The 21,373-nt window shown below is 49.8% G+C and overlaps 6 protein-coding genes across 6 annotated transcripts; 4 read left to right on the forward strand and 2 right to left on the reverse strand.

Moving 5' to 3' along the window:
* Positions 1-77: 77 nt before the first annotated feature.
* FTJAE_7004 (WD repeat-containing protein) lies at positions 78-3,011 on the forward strand (the record flags this gene model as incomplete). Its single annotated transcript, XM_037353676.1, has 3 exons — positions 78-114; positions 176-2,915; positions 2,978-3,011. The coding sequence occupies 3 exons, from the start codon at positions 78-80 to the stop codon at positions 3,009-3,011; spliced, it is 2,811 nt and encodes a 936-aa protein (XP_037205950.1).
* An 883-nt stretch (positions 3,012-3,894) lies between these two features.
* Positions 3,895-4,965, forward strand: FTJAE_7005 (MYND finger; the record flags this gene model as incomplete). The annotated part of the gene is made up of 1 exon (XM_037353677.1): positions 3,895-4,965. One exon carries the CDS (start codon positions 3,895-3,897, stop codon positions 4,963-4,965), a length of 1,071 nt encoding a protein of 356 aa, XP_037205951.1.
* Positions 4,966-5,588: 623 nt separating this feature from the next.
* Positions 5,589-11,087, forward strand: FTJAE_7006 (flavin-containing protein; the record flags this gene model as incomplete). The annotated part of the gene is made up of 5 exons (XM_037353678.1): positions 5,589-6,697; positions 6,749-6,975; positions 7,025-8,513; positions 9,313-10,376; positions 10,888-11,087. The coding sequence occupies 5 exons, from the start codon at positions 5,589-5,591 to the stop codon at positions 11,085-11,087; spliced, it is 4,089 nt and encodes a 1,362-aa protein (XP_037205952.1).
* Positions 11,088-12,180: 1,093 nt separating this feature from the next.
* On the reverse strand, positions 12,181-12,999 carry FTJAE_7007 (uncharacterized protein; the record flags this gene model as incomplete). Its single annotated transcript, XM_037353679.1, has 2 exons — positions 12,181-12,458; positions 12,507-12,999. The coding sequence occupies 2 exons, from the start codon at positions 12,997-12,999 to the stop codon at positions 12,181-12,183; spliced, it is 771 nt and encodes a 256-aa protein (XP_037205953.1).
* Positions 13,000-13,433: 434 nt separating this feature from the next.
* On the forward strand, positions 13,434-14,181 carry FTJAE_7008 (uncharacterized protein; the record flags this gene model as incomplete). Its single annotated transcript, XM_037353680.1, has 2 exons — positions 13,434-13,866; positions 13,922-14,181. 2 exons carry the CDS (start codon positions 13,434-13,436, stop codon positions 14,179-14,181), a joined length of 693 nt encoding a protein of 230 aa, XP_037205954.1.
* Positions 14,182-14,383: 202 nt separating this feature from the next.
* Positions 14,384-21,298, reverse strand: FTJAE_7009 (polyketide synthase; the record flags this gene model as incomplete). Its single annotated transcript, XM_037353681.1, has 6 exons — positions 14,384-15,544; positions 15,599-19,123; positions 19,172-20,138; positions 20,191-20,341; positions 20,396-21,152; positions 21,206-21,298. The coding sequence occupies 6 exons, from the start codon at positions 21,296-21,298 to the stop codon at positions 14,384-14,386; spliced, it is 6,654 nt and encodes a 2,217-aa protein (XP_037205955.1).
* Positions 21,299-21,373: the final 75 nt, after the last annotated feature.

Raw genomic sequence — 21,373 nt, forward strand, 5'->3', positions numbered from 1 at the left:
TAAACCACTCTCCCCAGGCTGATCGCCGCCAAAACCCATCATCAACATTGCAAATTTCTAGTAAGCTGTTTGGCAATATGAGCTTCCAGCAAGGCCCAGGCGGCGACGAAGAGGGTAGGTAGCTCTGTAGACATCTGCCCAGGTGTATTCTCGTGCTTAAATTGTGTCAACCTAGGAAATCATCCGCCCCAAGTCCCGCAGCAAGCGGGGTTGGGCCCGGTGGGTGAGGGCCAACACCGCGCTTTTCGCCGCGATAGCGAATACAGCTTTGACAGCTTAGACAGCGAGAAAGGTGCCGCCCCAAGATATCCCAAGCTTGATAGCCCAGCCCGCCCATCCTTCGAATGCCCCTTTGTAAAATATGATCCAACTCGGTATCAGACATGTCGAGGGTCTCGACTGCATGCTTTTTCATATGTCATCCAGCACATCGCAAGAAGGCATGTGCTGAGAGACGTTGTCCCTGAATCGGATCCAAGTATTGCGCCAAACATGATATGTGTTTCCTGCACATGGTGCCGCCAGGTACTTCATGGTCCAGGTGCTGAGGGGAGGCTCCGGGAACATACAAGGTCCTGTCGAGCAAGCAAACGGCCAGCTACCATTGAGGAGACGGGGGTCTTAGTGCCCAAGGAATTCGATGACCTCAAGTCAGCGGTTTATATGGTGTCTGGCAGTATCGCAAAGTGGAACGTCATATGGCATACGTGTTTCCCTGCCACACCAGCGCCCCCGCCATATGTTGAAATAGCTGCTTCTCTACCGGAGGCGCAGAGAATACTTCAACAACTTCTCAGCTCATCTGCTGCCAACCCTTGGTCATCTGCAGAGATCAAGCAGTCTGTGATCGATAAGGCTTTGGGTTCATTGTACTTTGGCCTGCCGTTTAACGAAATCGGACCTCAAATCAACGACGCGACTACTATCCTTTCCACCGAGCTTTCCATATTTGATGACCCGAATGACGTCTCCTCCAATGTTCCTGAGTCCTGTATTGACGAAGGCGAAATTGACCAAGACGAAATTGATCAATGGACTAGACCTCTCAAGATTGCACTTCTTGGCGTTGACTATCAGAGAGTCCATTATATCTTGGAAAACTCCCTTGACAAAGTTGCCGTTGGCGACTATTCATGGCTGCTGGAGTTGAAAGCATTAGGTCTTTCGGCAGACGAAATTGCTGATGAACTACTGGAAAGAGCGCAGCATGGGCCATGGATATACTCCAAGATTAACGTGCACGATGCTGGGTCATACTTTCACGACTTTCACATCCCAAGATGTCTCCATTCAAGCAAGGAGGATGAGACAATGCGGGCAGCCTTCTTGCATTCAAGTCAGGGTCTGATGAGCATCGGAACTGACCGCGACAACTCCATTCGGGAGGCTGTTGAATACTGGTGCGGTATCGGCGGCGTAAGTCCTATGCCCGACGGGTCGCACAACCTCCAGTTTGGGTCTGTTCTCTTTGAAAACGCCAACTCGACTGCAATCGTCTCCCTGATGACTAGCCAGTCAGCTCAAGCTGTTCCAAATGTTATGCAGCATCTGCACAGGGCCGTCGGTGTCCTTCAGGAGGTCGGCGGTTGCTGTGATTCATTTAGCTTTCTTGCAAGACAGGAGTCCTGTGTTGAGCTGGAACGAATCTACCCTGACTTTGCATCGGAACCTGGACCCCTGGTATCACTCACAAAGTCAGAAGCCACTATCAAGGGTTTGAATCCACCACTTCGCGACTCACTGAGGGCCCAGTTTCTTTCTCTCGCCTTTGCTCTTTACGCACAAGGTCATTGCGAGCCCTTTGGGCCCTTCTTCCTGGACACTCCATTGAAGCGCATATTGCTCATAGGAAACCAGATTTGGGGCCCATCTTTTACTGGACCATGTATACTTGCGACTCCCGTGAATCTGAGCTGCTTTGGTGAGATGCTTCGGAGCCGAGTCTTTGCCTTTCAGTACTTTGACAACTTCGAAAGGTCGAGGGTGTTTTCAGATTGTGATAAGGAGTTGGACTTGAAGGCATGCCCTGAAGATTTGCTCGACACATGGGGTCCTGGGGATTTCATCATGCCCAGGGATGACACGGAAAACCTCCATGCAATATCAGTTGGTGGTGGCCTGATTACTTCCATCTCGACAGAAACAGAAGGCCACCAATTGTCTGTTCTTCACTGGAGCCCTGTATCAGGAGACAACACCGACATCCCTTCAACCTTCCCTCGCCATGCAAAAATGTTCATCGGCTCAAGAGTCTCGATAAACCAAACCTGCAAAATAACTCCGCAAGAACAAGTTCGGAGGTCTATTCCCTGGTTGAAGGAGCTAGGGACATTCCCAACATACTGGGAAGTAGCTGAAAGGCAGGTAGGGTTTGGTTTGCAGGGCGGGCAAAGCGCTGTGGGGATATTGAACTTCGCCCAGACGTGGGTGAAGAGGCTCGGTCAGACCAAGAAGTCCAACATCCTTGCCAAGAGATCCCTTTCCATCACCGATTTAGAAGGGCCCTCCGCTGTCCAGGTTAGCTTTTGTACTGGCATCGCCCGACGGGTGCGACTACGAGAGCTCCTCGCAGATGTCCTACCCGCTTATGTAGCAGACCTTGCCACCAAGCCTCGTTTGTGGGAGAAGCTTCAGGGCTGCGACATCCTGGAGATATTGCGACAAGAAGACTTCAGAGCACATTATCAAAGGCTAGACCGTGAACTGCAAGCAGAGTTTGAGGCGCTCGCTATCGCTGTCCTGTTTCTATTGCAAGACACAGGTGTGGATAGGAAGGGCGAGAACTTTGTCGTCGGTTGCATCCCTCAAGGACTGGCAGTCCAATGCTTCAAGATCCCGATCGAAAAGGAGAGTTTCTGGGCCCGAATCCTCGCTGACTCCGAGGACGTAGCGACTTTCGCTTACGTGGCGACGAGGTGCTTCGAAACAGACCTCCTCAAATGCCGGGGGCCGAAAGAGCAATGGATGAACACAACAGGCCTCTTGTCGACGGCTGTATCACTGTGCCATGATCGCATAGTCACGCAGGGAATAGTAGCACAACAGACAAGTTGGACTTTGAAAGACTCAGAGACGTATCTCATAGGGAAAATCGACGCTCCATTACTCGTACGAGTGATTCGACCCAACAATCAAGACGAACCGGAATTGCTGGTATCATTGAGCACAATCATAGCCCCGTTTTTGAGAAGGTGGAGCAGGAAGCAAGGGTCTAAAAGGCCGTGGTTGCGCGAGAGCAGGGCTATAGACCACCAGCATCAAATGGCTGAGAGCGTTGTCGTGAGTGCAGATTTTGAGAATTCATAATGAATGAATGGCAACATGCAATCGGCTCTCTTGTTTTCGGTTTTTATTTTATTGTGACATATTTTCGAGAGGAGCGGATCTCACGGATGGATATAGACCGGTAATAGGGTGATAGAGCTATGATAAGACGAGGCAGAATTGGCTGTGTATTTCTCATATCTCAGACATCCTGGCCTTGTATGAGATCATAATAGAAGGACAAATACTCAATCTTACGATGAAAAGCTAGCTGGCAAGTTGAAAATGTCTGCTGAAAAAGTCTATACGGCCGATCACAACACGCGTGGCTTAACTTTATCCTATCTACCGAGCCGATCTACCTGCTGGTCACGTGCGGATCTGGTGATGCCCCTCCCTTGCCTCAAGCATCCGATCAATTATATCATCGCCGTCTGAAAGTAACCCCATTTCATGCCTTATAACCAGGTGTTTATCACTCTGATGTCACCTACAGCCTCAAGCCACAGATAATTTTCCTTTTAAAACTGTTTCATTCTTATGTCATAGCCAAATCATCAATTTTCACTTCCCCCGCCTCCAGATCAAACCCAAAAAAGCAAAAAGCAAAAAAGCACACCACAACGCGTCATGCCATTGCCAGAACCGCGCGAGCTCACTCCTCGAGTCTGCGAGTTAGCAACCTGTAGCGAGGCAGACACGGATCTCCTCAAGCGCTGCTCAAGCTGCAAGGCGGTATACTACTGCGGAGCATCCCATCAAACAGCCGACCGAAGCCATCACAAAAATGGCTGTACCATCATCAAAAAGTCACGCAAGGCGGTAGAGAAGGAGGAGCAGGAGCTTCGTGACCACCCTGGAGATATGTTTACGCCTCCGAATATCTTTGAGAATGGCGTTGGGCATTTTTGGGGTATTCATGAGACTCGTGCGTATATGCGTGCGCGATACCATATGGTCGACGTGTTGCTCCAGGTTTATGGCGCGCCGGGCGGTAAGATTGACGCGGTTCAAGAGGCCTTGGACCATCTTCTTGATATGCTTCGTCTTTGTCGGGGCGACAACATGGGTGTGAGGGATCTTGTGCCGCATTTGTACATCCGCCTCAACAGGGATCAGGAAGCCTACGATTTCGTCAAGTGGTACGCGACCACCGGCTCGGAGTCAAAGTATGATTGGGGCGATATGGATCAACCATATCTCGATATCAGGAACGCGGATGTTTTGGAGGAACCACTGGAGACTTGGTCAAACGGGAAATATCTCAGCCTAGGCCACGTTGCGGCTGTCACGTTGATCAAAGTGAGAATTCTGCTTGACCTGCAGTCTGCTCAAAACACCGCACGAGCTCTTACTGGTACCATTCCCCCGGAGATCGTGGGACTCATCCGCGGTGAGCTTGTCGGCAGTGCTGTGGCATCGCGTTCTGATATCCTCCTGGGTAGCACAGAACATCTGTCTAAGCTCATCAAACAGGTTAAGGACCAGATTATCAAACTTTACAGATCTGTGAACGAGTATAACCCTCACTTCTGGCGCTTGATGTTGAGCAGTCCAGTGTCAGCCGCATCTCAAAGACCTGGGATGTACTCACATGAGACGAAGGAGGAAGCTTGTCTGATGATTGGGTATTGTCTTGCTTCGTGGGTTGAGACTCCTGGAGCGTTTCAGTTGATGAAGGATTTGAGTCAGACTGTTTAGAAGATTGGATGTTTGGTTAATTAGTTTTGTGGAGTATTTTGAGACTATCAGGCTGTATAATAGGCGCTGCATTATATCAGTAAACTAGAATACATATTGTATCAGTATGGGTTCAGTAGTCGAGGAACATGTCTGCTTTAAAAGGGTTTAGGATAGGTCTAGGATGAAATCTTAGACCAGACGATACTTCCCGCACATCAACGGGGAGCAAGATAACTGGCGGCAAGGTACATGTTGACTTCTCAAAGTCAACGTTCAGCGGTAGCGTATTCTACTACCTCGTCGGCTGCTGTCTTGGCAGACATTGCCTTAACTCAAAGGCTGGAATTAGAAGTCGTGTCAGTGAAGCAGGATCATCTTATATCGAGTAGCTGTTTATCTACATGATTGACAGGAACCGTCCAATTATATGCCTGTTTTCTTTCACCACGTCTTTGCGGGCGGCAAATTGTTGCTAAAAATATCTAAGCTGAAAGCTGGCGGTCTTGGCATTGATGACAATTTGATGACCTGAATGATCTCCCCGCTTCTGAAATAATGAAATGTGTCGTCTATGTGTGCAAGATTACGGCTAACTATTTACTTTGACAAATTCCTACAGCGCGAGACCGGATACCATCATTATGTTGACAGACGCAGAAACTACTGATAGAGACAACCTGGCAGACCATCTAGACCGATTGGACATTGAAGATGAAGTCTGCCTAGAGTCTCAGCTGATACGCAGTAACACAGAGGAGTCTATGGATAACGATGATGAGAGCGACGATGTGGGGAGAATCTCATACTACACGGGATGTCATATCTATCTTGCGAGACGCGAGGTCGTCCTCGAAACAGATGAACCAGGCATCGAGAATTCTCAAAGCGTTTTCCTAGCACACGGGGATAATGAGATTCTGCAGCTTGATAAGCTTCCCTCCATGGTCAACGAATATGATCTTATACGAGAACACGCCATCGAGATCATCAGGGCAACAGAACCGATGACAGCGGAGCGGTCTATACGGTTCGGATACCTCAGCGATCAGGCAATAGATCTTTCCGAACTTCAGGAGAGATGCTATAAAGCAGTTCAGGCAGCTTTCATGGCTGCCGCCTCTGCCTGCGAAGACCCCGCGGATCATGAAGAGGACACTGGCTTAGATGTGCAGAACCTAAACTCAAAGGAGACTTTGGTACCGGAAGAAGGAGCAGAGACCAAAAATAAGCCAGATCAAGCCTCTTATTGCTGCTTCATAGCCCTTAACATGGCCGCGCGTGTGCTAGACGCTTCGACAGTAATGCAAATGGCTCACAAGGTCTCTAGTGGTGCCAATTTGGATGATCTTATCTTCAACATCGAGATATTTAAGCCACTGACCCAAAGCGAGCCATGGGAAGCTGATGTGCCAGATAAGCCGGGGTACCATAATGTGTATGCGCTACTGGGGTGTCTCATGGCTACAGCATATGTCAACCAGTCCTTCGCTATGGAGACCTTCTATCTCGACCGAGCGATCAGCAACCTCGATATCGCAGTCCTGAAGATGCCAAGAACCCCTTTCAAGGAGTTTCACCATTATTTGCAAACCGTGCGGAAAGATGTACAGCGCTTACAGGCTTTCTTCCAACGCATTGAGATGGAAGATGACCCGTCGATTGACACCGTTATCTGCGCTGTCTGCCTAGATATAATGCCTGTTATTGGGTTCCATGATACCAATTATCCTTATCACAATATGGACTTTGCGTGGGTTTGCAAGAGAGCCACATTGAGGTGCAGAGTCTGTACTCTTTTCAGGGACGCTACCGCCTCAATGTACCCACTTTTCAATATGTCGTGGCAGAACATCCAGGAAATGAACTACAGCAATCGCTCTATCGGTCAGCGTTGGTTCGAAGAGTCCGATGATCTCCTGGCTGATTACTTGTGGGGTCGAGACGGAGCTCTAAGGATGGAGCTAATTGCTCGCTATGCTTACATGGAAGAGAAGTTCTATGCCACCTATGAACTATACTGCTTACCAGGTAAGAGAACAGCCACCAAGGGTACCAATAGCTTGCTAACATGGCTAAGGAATTGACCCTCCTTGGAAAGTGATTGGAGCGGGAACACATGTTCAGCATGATGTTACCTCGCCGGAAACCTGGGATATGATACGAGGCTGGATCCGAGATTGTGTCAATGAACACGATGACTGCAAAGTGGAGAGCGAGGATCGGCCCTTTCCGAGCCGTCTCGTCTCTTTTGGAGATAAAGACATAGAGCCTCATCTGTTTATACCCAGCCCCGACGACCGCGGCCGATACATTGCTCTCAGCCACTGCTGGGGTGATGCTATGCCTCTTAAGACCACCAAAGCTAGCTTCACTGAGTTTTGCCACAGCATCGACTTCACCCGGTTTCCAAAGACATTCCAAGAGGCGATCATTGTTTGTCGGAGACTGAAAATTGAGTACCTATGGATAGACTCACTCTGCATCATCCAAGATGATGAGCACGATTGGGCCGTTGAGTCTCCCAAGATGTGCGATGTTTATCAGAATGCGTATCTCACTATCGCTGCCGCCGGAGCACATGATAGTAGCGAAGGGCTCTTTCACCCACGGCCTTTCAGCCTTCGAAAGTCATTCCCAACTGTCTCAAAGAATGACGAAAAGGTTGAAGAGGTTGAGGTCTTCGCCAGGCCGTGGGATTCGCAGTGCCATTGGCAGGACAGCATCGGCGATGGTCCATGGTGCCGTGAACCAAACCCGCTTGAGAAGAGAGCATGGACTTTACAAGAGCATGTGCTATCCCGCAGAATCCTCCGGTTTACCGCTCACGAGCTAGTCTGGCATTGTCGTACGGCTCGCCTCTGCGAGTGTCGTCCCGGATCGCAAGCACACAAAGAGTCGCTCAGGCTCATCAACCTAGAAGCCTTGATATCAGGGAAAGACCCTATACATGCCCCGCGGATCCTGGAGCCTTTCATTGTCTGGCTGGATATAATCGGTCCATTCACCAGCCGTGCCATCACCCGCGAGACAGATCGGCTTCCTGCTATCTCGGGCGTGGCTGCTGCACTCGCTCCTTTTATCAAGACACAGTATATCTCCGGTATTTGGAAGGATGAACTTGAAACGAGCATTTGCTGGCATGTGGGAAAGGGGCCGACTTCGAGACACGAAGCATACTACGCGCCGACGTGGTCCTGGGCCTCTGTCATAGGACCTATGCTTATTCACGACCTCTATCACCTATGCCCATTGCCGCAGACAAAAGTAGTTGACGTACATCATATGCTAGCGACCCCAAACCCTTATGGTAGTGTTTCTTCTGCAACGTTGACCGTCAGTGGCATTCTGTTCGATGTATCGGTCTCGAAGCTAGATCCCAGCCCCGATGATGGGACGCCTTTTCGGATGCATCCCCTCAATAACTCACTTCTAGAGACAGATATGAACCTATCAATGGAATGTGTAGCATTTCCGGATATCTTGACGGCATCGGAAGATGCTCCCGAACTGGTAATCGGAGATACTATCCGCTTTCTGTTTCTTGGGTGCAAGATGTACTCTCAAGGGTATGACATCATGGTTGGAATCCTACTAAGTGAGATCTCCGCTGGAGAAAGGAATAGCTCAAGTCCCGAATATCGGAAAGTAGGCACTGGAGAAATTAAATTAAAGAATTGTGACGAAGACGAAGACGAATTGAGAGGGAAAGCAGTTGACGGGCTGGCTTGGCATATGGCAAATCATCTCAGTGGCCAAGGCTGTGTGTCAACTGTTGTAATAGTATGATAACTAGGCTGTCAAGAGGTCGTTACTTTGTTTTTGCTTAGCTTAAGATACGAAAATTAAGTGTTTGGCCAAGTGCTGTCACATGAAGTTGTATCGATTTTCCCAAGCTTTCCACCTACCCTGGAGCATGCGATCCAGCGCCTCGGATATACATATCCTTGCTCAGGCCCATACAAAGTCAAGCGAACCCTTCTTATTGGCATGCTCGCATTTTGAAACACCTAACCCCCAAAATGGTCAAGCTCACCCGTCGATCTCAACTGTCTTCAATTTTACCGAGTCTTCTGATCAAGGATGATATTCCTACCAGCGCCGAACCCGCCGAAAAACCTCAAGCGAAAACCGCATTCCTTAAAAGCAAGCCCAGGATCCTTTCCAACGCGTCTAGACCACCATATTATTGGCGTCCTCGTTTAACAATTCTCCGTCGTGCTTACGCCAAGCAAGCATCATCAGCTCATAAAAAGAAACATGCGACAAGCGCACTGCAAGGTAAAGACAGGCTGTCTAACATGCAAGTAAGCACAATCTTCAACCACTGAAACACTAGTTCCCGCGCTCTAATAGACATTGGTCTAGAATTCGAAGAGTCAAATGCGATGAGAAAAAACCCGCTTGTCATCGCTGCACAAGCACTGGTCGGAAATGTGACGGCTACGCGCTTATGCAGAAGATCAACCCGCGAGATGTGGCGCAAGGTCGGATGCTATTGCCGCGCGTCGCTACTGTCAATTCGCAATCTTTACTGCCGCTTGAGGAGCGGAGGGCGCTTGGGTACTTCCACAGTGTTATCTCACCGCGGCTGTCGAGCGCTAGGGATGGCTACTTCTGGACCCATCTTGTGATGCAGCTCAGCGAGTCGGAGGCTGTTGTGAAACATACCATCTTATCGATAAGCTCGTTGTTTGAGTCTTCTGAGGGGAAGAGTGTCGCGCCGTATACGGAGAGATTCGCGTTGCAGCATTATACACAGGCTATTCAGCGTCTCAAGACGATTCACAGTGAGCCTTTGGTATTGCTTGTGTGTATCTTGTTTATCTGCGTCGAGTACCTTCTTGCGAATAACAAGATTGCACTACAGCATTGTCAACATGGCCTTGCGATCATGGAAAAGTGCAGCAATCCTTGGGCGCGACGGTATTTGATGCCTGTCTTTAGACGTATGACCGCCGTGCCCATGCTTTTCGGTCCTGAGGACATTGAGAGCGAGAGCATGCCAGCCTTGACATATATGATACCGACCAAGTTTTATTGCATGGAAGACGCGCAATACATGATGGACGATATCTTCAACCGAGTGGTGCGACTCTGCCACATGAGACATCGCGGAGTCATCTTCGATATGACAGAAGAGTACAACACAGTCGGCACTCATCTTCAAACCTGGCAAACGTTATTCGAAAAGCTTCAAGTCGATACGATATCTCTACTATACCAAGCTCAAGAGAGATCATTGTTTATGCGACTCAAACTCTCTTATCTGGAGTTAAGTGCCGACTTCCGATACGAGGAGCACATGGGGACATTTCGCCAGGTGCTCCAACTAGCGAGCTGGCAAAGTGAAAGGTCCACTAAGCAGTCTAGCTTCGAACTTGCTTATACCCCCATGCTCTTCTTTACGATAATGAAGTGCCCTGATTTAGGTATTCGGCTTCCTGCGCTGCGGTTGATGAAGAAATTGGGGTCGCCGACGGAGGGTATTTGCGAGAACCTTCAGATGCTGACGACGAGTCGGGAGATAATTCAACTGGAACATGGAGTGGAGATAGTGGATATCGAAAGTTGATCAGGTAATTGAATACTCGGCAGTGATGATGAATATAACTTAATAATGAATCAGGCCATACACGTTGAGGCTATGTTACATAGCCACCACTGGACCAACCACGATGCACGGACATTGCTATGAACTTCGGCACTTATAACCGTTGAGCTGAAATAACTTTTTCAAGACATGACTCGTAATAGCAATATGTCAAAACTCAATATCTCGTTCCCGAGACCACACGCATAGCTGTCAAGCCTTATAAGGTTCAACGGTCCCGCTGTCATCTTAAGCGCAATACGACGTCAGAAAGGCTATTTAATATCGCTCTTATCCCCGAGTCTGTCTCCTTCGTACTCACGCAATTCCTTTCAATAACTCACCCCAAGTCTCTCTTTTCGACATGAAGTTCTTCACTCTTACCTTTCTCGCCATGATCTCAGGCGCAGTGGCACTGCCTGTTGCCGCCCCTGATAGCGGACATATTAGCTACGAAGGACTGAAGGCTCCTCCCAAAGCTGCGAACCAAGCTGATAACGGATATACCCGTGGCTGTAACCCGTACTTCCAATGCCGTGGAGGCAAATAGGCTGACACTACACACTGTTTCGGTAAGATCCCTGTGGAGTCTAGAGGATACTATGCTAATAGCGGTGACAAGACTTATGATTCGAAAGCCACTTTTGCATCTGGAAAGTCAGACTGCATGGTTGTCACCGAGCCCTGTTATGTTGAGCAAACAGCACAACAAAATTAGTTCGCTTCTTGTCCAGTTTAGGTGTGATGATTCATCTTTTAGACTATCTACTACTATAGACTCGAGAAAACGATGATTTACAAAAACTAATCCTTTAATTAAATACTAATCGAGTCACTAACTTCTGTCTGCCGATTTAAGTTCTCAACCACAAGTCTCAACCGCTAATCGAGTTACTTTCGCCTCAGCATAAGAGTAACAAAGATAACTCCCGCTCGTGATACGAAAAGCAAAATAGACACAGAGAGTACCTACATATACATAAAATCGGGTCACCAGCATCAAACACCCGCCATATCACACCAGCCTCAAGAGAGAGAGAAATAATTAGTCTATGAATAATCTGCCTTTTCACTCCAAGCCGCTCCCAAGCTGGCGGGTCACATCTCGAGAATTGTGCACCTTGAGAGACTAGCAGCGGGGCGATCGCGGAGATCCCGTCCGGCTTCCCACAGCGGAAAAGATCAAGACCAAGGCTTTCTGTGCTTGCTTGTTCACGGGATGACTAGTCTACTAACTAGTCTTGAGCTCCAGACCGTTCCGTTGCGCTAAGATAGACACCATTACACGGGAGCGGGGGATGATCCCTAGATAATCGGGATAGCGCCTGCGCGGAACTAAAACCAGCCATTCACAGCTGACAAGACGCTATGCATGTTTCAAATACTGATCGATAGTGTGAAACTTTCAATCACGCTATCTGAGATCTCGGGGCCAGGCCGTTCCTTTTCGGAAAACACTGGTGCAGCTTGTATGTCGCTCAGTCGTTTATGGTGCCTTGATGTGCTAACATTACCCAAACCGGTTCACCAAGTACTTAATTGACACAGCTGAAATTTGTGGCTGGCTGCAAAGACTGCGTTTAGCGCGAAGACATCTCAGCCGCCCGTCCCATGATCTCGGGCCCATGCAGCCATTCCCCCCCTCAATCCTCATTAAAGTCCGACTTTACAAACAACCGACCAGTCTCCGTATGATGAACCTGCACATTATCCAACTCCAGAACATTAAAGTCAATCAAACAACTCCTCGTCTCGAGCCCCTTTGGCGTAGGCGAGCGCACATCGTAATCTCCAACTGCGAGATAGAAACGGTTTAGCGGCTGGATCTGATACTCAGCCCCAGGCGCAGGCCTAAACGTAGCAAATGGTCCGAAGTAGCGTGATAGTTTCTTGAAAAGCGATACGCCGACGACAAAATCCCCTGGAAGTGTTAGCAGGGGATGAGTGAGGGGTTGGGATCTAGACTTACCTGCACGTGCTTGACTATGCGTAAACTCATTGCTGGTTCGAATACAGAAACATCCTTCATGACCGGAATTGACAATATCAGGCCTGGTCGCAAAATTGGGCGTTCCCCTCCTGATAACTAGCTCCAGCGTCGTACCCGGCACCAACGTCTGGTCATCCGCCTTATGCCCAACTTCAACAGGTCTCGAATCCAGAACTTCGACGGTAGTCTCGACCGTAGACTCACCACCGTAGCTTGTCCCGCATACAGCGTAGAAGGGAGACTTGGGAAGCGTAAAGTACGCTTGGCCAGAGGCACTAGCTATGCCTCGCAGGACTAGGATGATGTTGTTGCTGATCACTGGTATACCAGGTGTGATCTTTGGCGTGTCGGCGAATAGGGCGTAGCTCTGCGTGCTGCCTGTGGAGTTTGTGATTGTGATGTTGCGCGGCTTGTCATTCGTCGACCAGGACGAAGTTGGAGCCACGTGCGTGTCTAGAAGAGGTGTTTTCATATTTGGGGGATTGCTGTAGATGGAAAGGGGAGATTCTGCAGAGTGAGAGGGAATGGACGAAAGTTGACTAAATGAGGGGTTAGACTGTAGTTTATACGAAGCAAATAGTCTGGTTACTAGCTTAAGGGATATCAGCTTTCAGCTTCGCGTTGGTGACCTTTCCACTCCACTTTGGGCGTAGTTAGCGATGGTTCGAACTAGCTCGCAACCAATTCAGCCAGCCACCTATGGTGAATAGTGTCTGGATCGCCTCAGCACAATACCTAGTGCCTTGCACCAGTACGGTTTCTTAAGTCTTCGCAGTTGGCCAAGAAGTAGTATAAAAGGGCATTTCCGTTCCGCACACTTAGGAATCTCCATATTGTGAGTCTCACTTATAGCCAAAACCTCCTTCTTCGAAACCTTCATCATCACTCTGCTAAGAAACCGCCAAAATGGTCAACAGATACACCATCCGTATCAATAACAACACGGGCAGCACCCAAAACTACAACCTCGTGGCCGACAAGCCCGAGGTGACAGGTACCTCCAGCAGCAACGTTTGGACAAACGTCTACCAGGTTGGTGAGGGCTGTCCCGATGGAGGTCAGACCGAGTTCGAGATCTGGAAGACCTACTACGGCATCGTCGGCTCCTGGAGGGGCAGTCCCAAGGAGGGCACTAAAGTCCAGGTCGCCCAGACAAGGCCAGTGAACCTTGGTACACAGTCAGACGATGGTAGTCAGAACCCCGGAACGACTCTGAATGCGGTAGTTATTTTTGAGCGGTCCATTTCGTTCGATAAAAATCCGGCACCGCAGTCTGCGTTCGTTAATGCCTTTGAGATCGATACTGGCAACGACTTTACCCTCCAGACTGCCACCGAGAGTGAGCACTAAACATCCCCCCAATCACAAGTAGCTGACTTTGGCTTTTCTTTTAGATAACTTCTTCGTCGGCGTGGCTGGTTCACCCGATGGCGGTAGCACTGTTCCCATCGCTACTTTCAGACCTGAGCCTGGAAATCAGTACCAGATCAAGCCATCCAACGCCTTCTATATCTCCTTTGGTCAAAGCTTGCCAGTCGGTCAGTTAGTGGATGTCACTCGGATGAGAAATCCGCTGCGCATTGACTTTGCCAACAGCGGACCCAACATCACCATCAACCATGCGCCAAATGGCCAGCTTGTTATTGCTAAGTGAGAAGCCTACTGGAAAGATGGAGCGAGGACAGTTGGACAGGGCGAGATTCCAAACTTGAGCTCACATAGAGATTAACAATCTGATATCAATAAATTATATAACACTACTGGCGTTGAAGTGTAGCTCTTCTTTTTTGCGCCTCGTTCAATTCAAGAATAGACTCATGCCCTCAGCTTCGACTATTCTAAGCTGAAAGGGCTGTTCAAATCGAGCTTCGCTTTTCGACGACCACTGCAGCCCCAGCAATAGATATGCTGCCAATGATATCAAACACAGCCACCGTAGAGCTAAACTCCTTATTTATCCAATTTCTCAGCTCCACCGCCATCAGCGAGTCTACTCCGTATAAAGACAGTGGCTTGCTTGGCTCAACATCATCAGGCGAAATGGACATGGCTCGCGCAAGTTTAGCAGCAATGGCGCGTATGACAACGTGCTGCCGCTCTCCAGCATCTGAGGACTTTTGGAATACTTCTCTCGCGTTCTCGGCGTGGTCAACGGGTTGAGTTGGTGTATTGTTGTTGCCCGCTAAGAATGAGAATGCACTGAGTAGTGGTCTTTCGAGCAGAGCTGGTGGTTGCTGGCCCTCAGCAAGGATATCGGCGGGTGTTCGTAGACCGAAGAGGACTTGTCCCTCGGATATTGGCGGTAACTCGATTGGATTGTTAGGATCGCAACATAGAGTCAGCAAAGCAAGTAACTCCTTGTCATCGATCGGCTGCATATCATTTGACGTCTCCCTCTGACGCTGATACGCCTCTTTCTGAGCAATAATGCCAATGTTGCTCATCCATCCGATATCAAGGGACAGTGCATTCTGGCCCTGCGCTCTCCGATACTTGGCTAGGGCATCTTGGTATGCACAGCCACCGGCATAGTTTGCGCTCGCCATCTGCCCAACGACACCAGCCAGAGAGGACAGCAGAATAAAGAAGTCGAGATCCTTGGGAAGAAGCTCATGCAAGTTCTTGGAGGTGTTGATCTTGGACCGCATGGTCAGTTCCCACTGCTGGAATATCATGTTGCTCTGGAATATGGCGTCTTGCAGAACCATTGCGGCGTTGATGCAGCCCTTGATAGGGGGCATGGTCCGAGAACATTCTTCCAGCATGGCAGCCACATCTTCGGTGACAGACACATCGCACTTTGGAGCAACGATGTTGACTCCGCGGGATGTCAGCTCTGCCACCAAATGAGCTGCTGCTTGAGATGTTGCACCAGATCGAGAGGGGACAATCAGGTGTTTAGCACCCCTATCAGCCATCCATCTGATAATGGCTCGACCGAGACCTCCAGATCCACCAGCTACTAAATAGGCGGAATTACCATCGAACGTCCATGGGCGGCGGTCCTGAACAAATTGCTGTGACGATATGAGTTAGGTCATAATTTTGGTAACAGGTTGGGATTAACTTACCGGAACTACATTTCCTGGTCCTGCAGTTACTATCACACGCTCGATGTTATTCTCTTCTTGCAGTTGCTTGAAGCCGTCTTCGATACCGGATACCCTGAAGGCTGGCAGTGGTTGGGGTAGCTGGATGTTATTCTCCGCTAGGAGCTGCATCATTGTTTCCGCCAGTTGACTCAACACCTTAGGCTTCAGACGCAAAATGTCAATGGACGAGAAGATGAAATTTCTTGACATGATCTCGACGGCCATGGTAGAGATTTCTGACTTGTCCCGAATATGAGGGCTGACGACACATCCCCCATCAGTAACGCAAGACAGTGGTGTGCGTAGTGTATCCTGAGAAAAGTCGAGTAGCACATCAACACCTGCTCCCTCACTGACTCTCTTGACATCTTGAGTAAGAGATGTGGAGTTGCTGTCAAAGATATGGTCTGCGGTCAAGCCCAAGGTGTCAATTAGGGATTGCTTCTCAGCCGCTGTCGACACAGTAGCAAACACTTGAGCACCCAGGGTCTGGGCTAGCCTTACGGCAATCTGACCTGCACTGCTTGCAGCCGAGTGGATCAAGACCTTGTCACCCTCCTGTACCCGAGCAACATTGAGAACCGAATGGCAGGCAGTCAAGCCGGGAAGTGTGAGCGAGACCGCATCTTTGAAGCTGAGCGAGTGGGGAATCTTGAAGATGCAGGCTTCGTTGGCGCGAGGATACTTCCTCATGCAACCAGAAGAGACCATAGCGACACGATCTCCTATTCGAATGGTAGTGCTGCAGCTATTCCCAATACGAGTGACAGCCCCAACGCAATCACTGCCGAACTCCTCGGTTCGCTTGTCATGGTGACCAAGGGCAATGTCAAGATCATGAGAGGTAAGACCCCAGGCCTTTGCTTCGATCTCGATATCACGAGGACCGAGTTCCTCAGCGTGGGACTGGTCTTCCACAAACTGAAGTGAGTCGAGTGATCCTGGTTGGCTGATACAAAGTTTCAACGCTGGCCCCTCGGCCCACGACTTCTGTTGCAGCTGCTTCGAAACAAGCGATCGTAAAGCGGTATCAGTGCTGATATCTCGAACCGCCCGGCCGGTAGTGATGGCACCATCTCGAACGATGTACTCGACTTCCTCTGAAGGCGTTTCAGTCTCGAATGCTGCATTGTAGACCTCAAAGATGAAGCCTGCCTGTGAAGCCTGAGCCATCTCGCCGTCTATTGCTAGTGTGACGATGTGAGTATCAGGCTGCTCGGCACGTATTGAGCGGAAGAAGCCCTGAGCAACACTATAGTCTGGACCCTCCGGGCTCCTGTTATTTGGTGAAGTGACCCATAGGAGGTTGGAGACTTTGCTGATCAAGAGCTGAAGACTGCTGAACTGTTCTTCCGAGAGATTTGAGAGGAGAGGTTTGTCTCCAGCTTCGGCGAGGCAGATGACAAGATCATCACTTGTTAAATTCGCAAGTTCCTTCTGGACTGAGCCCAGTGAGAATGGATTCCCGGTTGTATGACGCTCTAGGTCCGGATCCACTCGTTCGCGGACCCGATCTGCAAGCTCCCTCTCTTTCGTTGACGCCTCGTCACTGATGAGGATGACAAGACGGCCTTTGCTTGCCTTTTTATCAACCGCTTGCTCAAGTTCACTAGCTGTGGTGACAATAACACTCATAATGTGACACTGGTCATCTTGGTAGTCTCGAATCACCAAGTCATTGCCCGAGAAGCCATTGTCCTTGAGGCACTTGTCCCATAGATGCTCTGGAATAGCAGCAGAATGGGGTCTCCAATCCTCGCGAGCCACCCACCAGCCCGGCACGAGGCCAGCCATGAAGTTGGTGGCGATATCATCGGGGTTGATAACCTCGAGTAAGATGAGGCGACCACCTGGTTTTAGAGCTTTGCGAACATTGCGTATAGTGCCTTCCAGGTATGGGGTTGCGTGGAGCACACTCGCTGCAATGACCAAGTCATAAGACTCAGGTTCGAAGCCTTGACTATCGATACTTCGGTCCAAATCGAGTGTCTTGAAAGTAATGCGGCCCTGAGACTTGAGATCTGGCCATCTTTGACTTGCAGTCTCAAAGAAAGCGGGCGATATGTCGGTATATGTGTACTCTGAGAAGGCCAGTCCTCCAGTCCGTTTCTCACGTTCTTGCAGAGCTGAGATGACATGTCCCGTCATACCACCTGTTCCAGCACCGACCTCGAGAACTCTCAAAGCTGGGTTCTCGTGTGACGCCAAGTCAAGCAGATAGCTTAGTTGACCATCTACGCAGAGGTTCCGGAAGAGGTCTGAGTAAAAGACATCGGCCTGATCTGACTCAAAGACTACCTGCAAAGGGTCTAGCTCTCCTGACAGAATCTCGGGTAGCTTCCGTGCACAGGTTGTGTATAGCTTCCACGCTGGGAGGACGGAGTCAACCTCAGCGAGGCGAGACTCGAGCTCCTCTTCACTGATCCCCAGTGCTTCATCCTGATGATCGGCTGACAACTTGCTAACGTGGTGTTCCATCCACTCGACATGGCGTTGCAGATCTGCTGGAACTTTGGAATTATCGATACGCTTCAGTACACGAGCAGCTACGATCTCCAGCGTATGGCAAAGCTTCGAGTGATTCTCCAGGATAGCGCTGTCATCTTTCAGCACGGCGTTAGCGGTGCATAATCGACCGAGTTGGTTGGGATCAAGCATGCTAAACTGCGGCTTCCACTGGATGGAGTACACCAGCTTCTTTTTCTTATGCGTTATTCCACCTGAGACAGCTGATGTAACTGCACGTTCAATACAGCAGAGAACCTCCCCATCCTCGCTCAAAGCAATCACCTTGCCCTGTTCCCCGTAGCCATGGACAGTTGGCGTCGCTTCAGACATCCACTGAACCGAAGGTGTCGTCCATGCTTTGGCGGAAAACCAAGCGTTTTCGAGTCTTACGGGGACATTGGCTGCAGGTTGTTGACCGGAGCTGGCTCGAAGAACTTGAAACGCTTGGTCCAGCACGGCTGGATGAACAAGGCTCGTGGTGTTGAGCCTTGAGTGTAACAGATCAACGCGCGCCACCGCTAAGGTCCTACCATTCCACTTGATGTTGCGCATGAGCTGGAACCAATCACCATATTGCAGTCCAACATCAGCGGCATCATGATAGAAGACGCTAGAGTCGACAGAAGATGTGCATGTCTTGGTGAACTCCTGATACTGACCCCGGATGTGCTCGTGGTTCACTCGTCGCTCTCCGTTCCTCTTGTTGTCCTGATACTCGACCGAAATGCTTGCAGTGAAGCACTCGACCCACTCATTGCGCGAGTACGTGAAGATGCTGACATCGAACTTTGCAGTTTGTTGCTTGTCGACAACTCGCAGGCGGACTTGTGTCTCGAGCCGATCTTCCCAGGTTTCTGGCACAATGATAGGGGTCATAAACTCAGCTTTCTTGATGTTATACCCAAACACAGCACGGTCTGATGGAACCATCTCTTGAGCGGCCTCGATAGCCATAAGAAGCATGCCAGATGCTGGAAACAAGACAGTGTCACTGATCTATGCTCCAAGTCAGTAGTTTCTCGGTATCGCTGCCATTAGACTTACCTTGTGATCTCCAGTCCATGCAGTCGAGTCGATGCTCCAGAAATCCCTCCATCGAGGCTCCAGTGGGTTCCAATCGGATACCCTCACCCCAAGTAACTCGCCCTTCACAGCCTCCCGCAGCCTAAAATCTCTACTGAGACGCGACTCAGCCCAGTATCGCTGTGATCTGTCGAATGGATACTTGGGGCAGTCAACCAGAAACTTCTCCGTCTTGTCTTGGTGGTTAACTGCCGAGATGGAGACGGGATAGCCTTGGCAGAACAGTTGTCCAGCAAGTTCTAGAGTGGTCCGCGATGCTGGGTGGGATCTATGCAAGACATAGTTGTATCTTACTCCCTTTGCCGCACTGGACATCCCATTGAGGGTGTCTTTCACGGGCCTTCGGAGAGCTGGATGAGGTCCAATCTCGACGAGATCAGTAATGGTTTCTAAGCCAAGTTTGCGTGCTGAGTTCCTGTTTGCAATGACCTGCACCACTTCAGCGAATCGAACAGGGGACAGCATATTGTCAACCCAGTATGAACCAGTTGATTGTGTCTCGGGAGAAATGCTTTTGCCGGTGACAGAAGAGATCATTAGGATGCTAGTCCCATCCTGTCTCTTGGTGAGTCCTTCGAGTGCAGCAAAGTACTCGCTCGCGATGGCCTTCATGGATGGTGAATGATAGGCAACTCCAGTCTTGAGTTTCTGCGCGAAGATACCATCCCGATCAGCCTGGGATTTGACCTTGTCGATGGTGTCTTCAGGCCCCGATAGTGTGACGTTGAGCGGACTGTTGATGCAGGCAACGTTGACAGTAGTGATGCCTGTTTTCTCCAGGTACTCCGAGACGTGATGCGGTGCCAAGTTGATGGACAGCATGGCGCCTGGAGATGAAGCGTTGACCTCCCTTAGCCTTCCAGCCAAGAGGCCACGAAAGTAGGACACTCTACAGGCAGACTCCAAAGACAGCCCACCTGATGCATATCTAGGACGATTTAGCAAACCTATTCACACTCCAAAGTATTAATGCTACATACGCTGCAGCAATCTCTCCTGAAGAATGTCCTATAACTACCCTGGGAGTGATGCAAAAGCTGGCGAGTAGATCGACCAAGGCAATCTGTACAGCGGTTGCGAGTGGCTGGCTATACTGCGGCATGTTGATGTTGTCGCTGGAGCCAAGCTCCTCTAATTGAGTCTGTCAGCAAAGCTCAAGGTTGTTACTACACATGGTTCACTCACCAAATAGGTTCCACGCGCACCCAAAGCTGGAGTAAATCTTCCCGATCTTCTCTATAGTCTCCCGGTAGATCGGATACTGTGCAAGACCCGAGCCCATGTTAATGTACTGCGCTCCTTGGCCTGTGAAGACAAAAGCCAGGCCATGGTCCTCCGAGCTTCGAATGGGCTTCGAACACGACAATGCCTGTTCTGCTGATCCGTCAACCACAGCAGAAGCTCTCCATAGCATGGTGCTTCGGCGAGTACCGAGCGTAGATGCCAAATGGACGAACCTTTTATGGTTCCCGCCCACCTTCTCTTTATAAAAGTTGTCGTAAGCTTCGATGGTGCACTTAGATGCCTTTTCGTCGGCAGCAGTCCACACCAGAAGCTTGGGTAGTTCCACGTCTGAGTGGCCATTCGCTGCATCATTAGCACCATTAGCACCATTAGCACCATTAGCACCATTAGCACCATTAGCACCATTAGCACCATTAGCACCATTAGCACCATTAGCACCATTAGCACCATTAGCACCATTGGTCCCGTTGGTGCCATTGGTATGCGCCGCGCCATGTCCATTGGTGGTGACACCTGCGCCGTTTGTCACAGGCCTTGGGGTGAGGCTCGTGTTATGGATACCGCTCAGACTTCGATCCTGTAAGTAGTGAAGTGAATCATCAAGAACAACATGCGAGTTTGAACCGCCGAACCCGAAAGAGTTGAGAGATACTCGACGGAGGCCCTCGGTAGGCCACTCGATGCTTTTAGATGGTACCTAACGCAGTCTCAGCTAACAGGAAACACATCCGAGGTATGCTTTTGACTTACGGTAATGTGGTATGAGTCTGCTTTAAGTGCTGGATTGATCTTCTGAAGAAGCGCGTTGGGAGGGATGACTCCTTTCTCGAGGATCACTGCCATTGTCAGCCTTGAGCTCCCGTCTGTTGATCCACTGTTAGGTGATATTACAGATGCATTTGACTAGACTTGCAAGTG

This window comes from Fusarium tjaetaba (genome assembly GCF_013396195.1).
Source record: "Fusarium tjaetaba strain NRRL 66243 chromosome Unknown NRRL66243_c0000138, whole genome shotgun sequence".
In the NCBI taxonomy this organism is placed as follows: Eukaryota; Fungi; Ascomycota; class Sordariomycetes; order Hypocreales; family Nectriaceae; genus Fusarium; species Fusarium tjaetaba.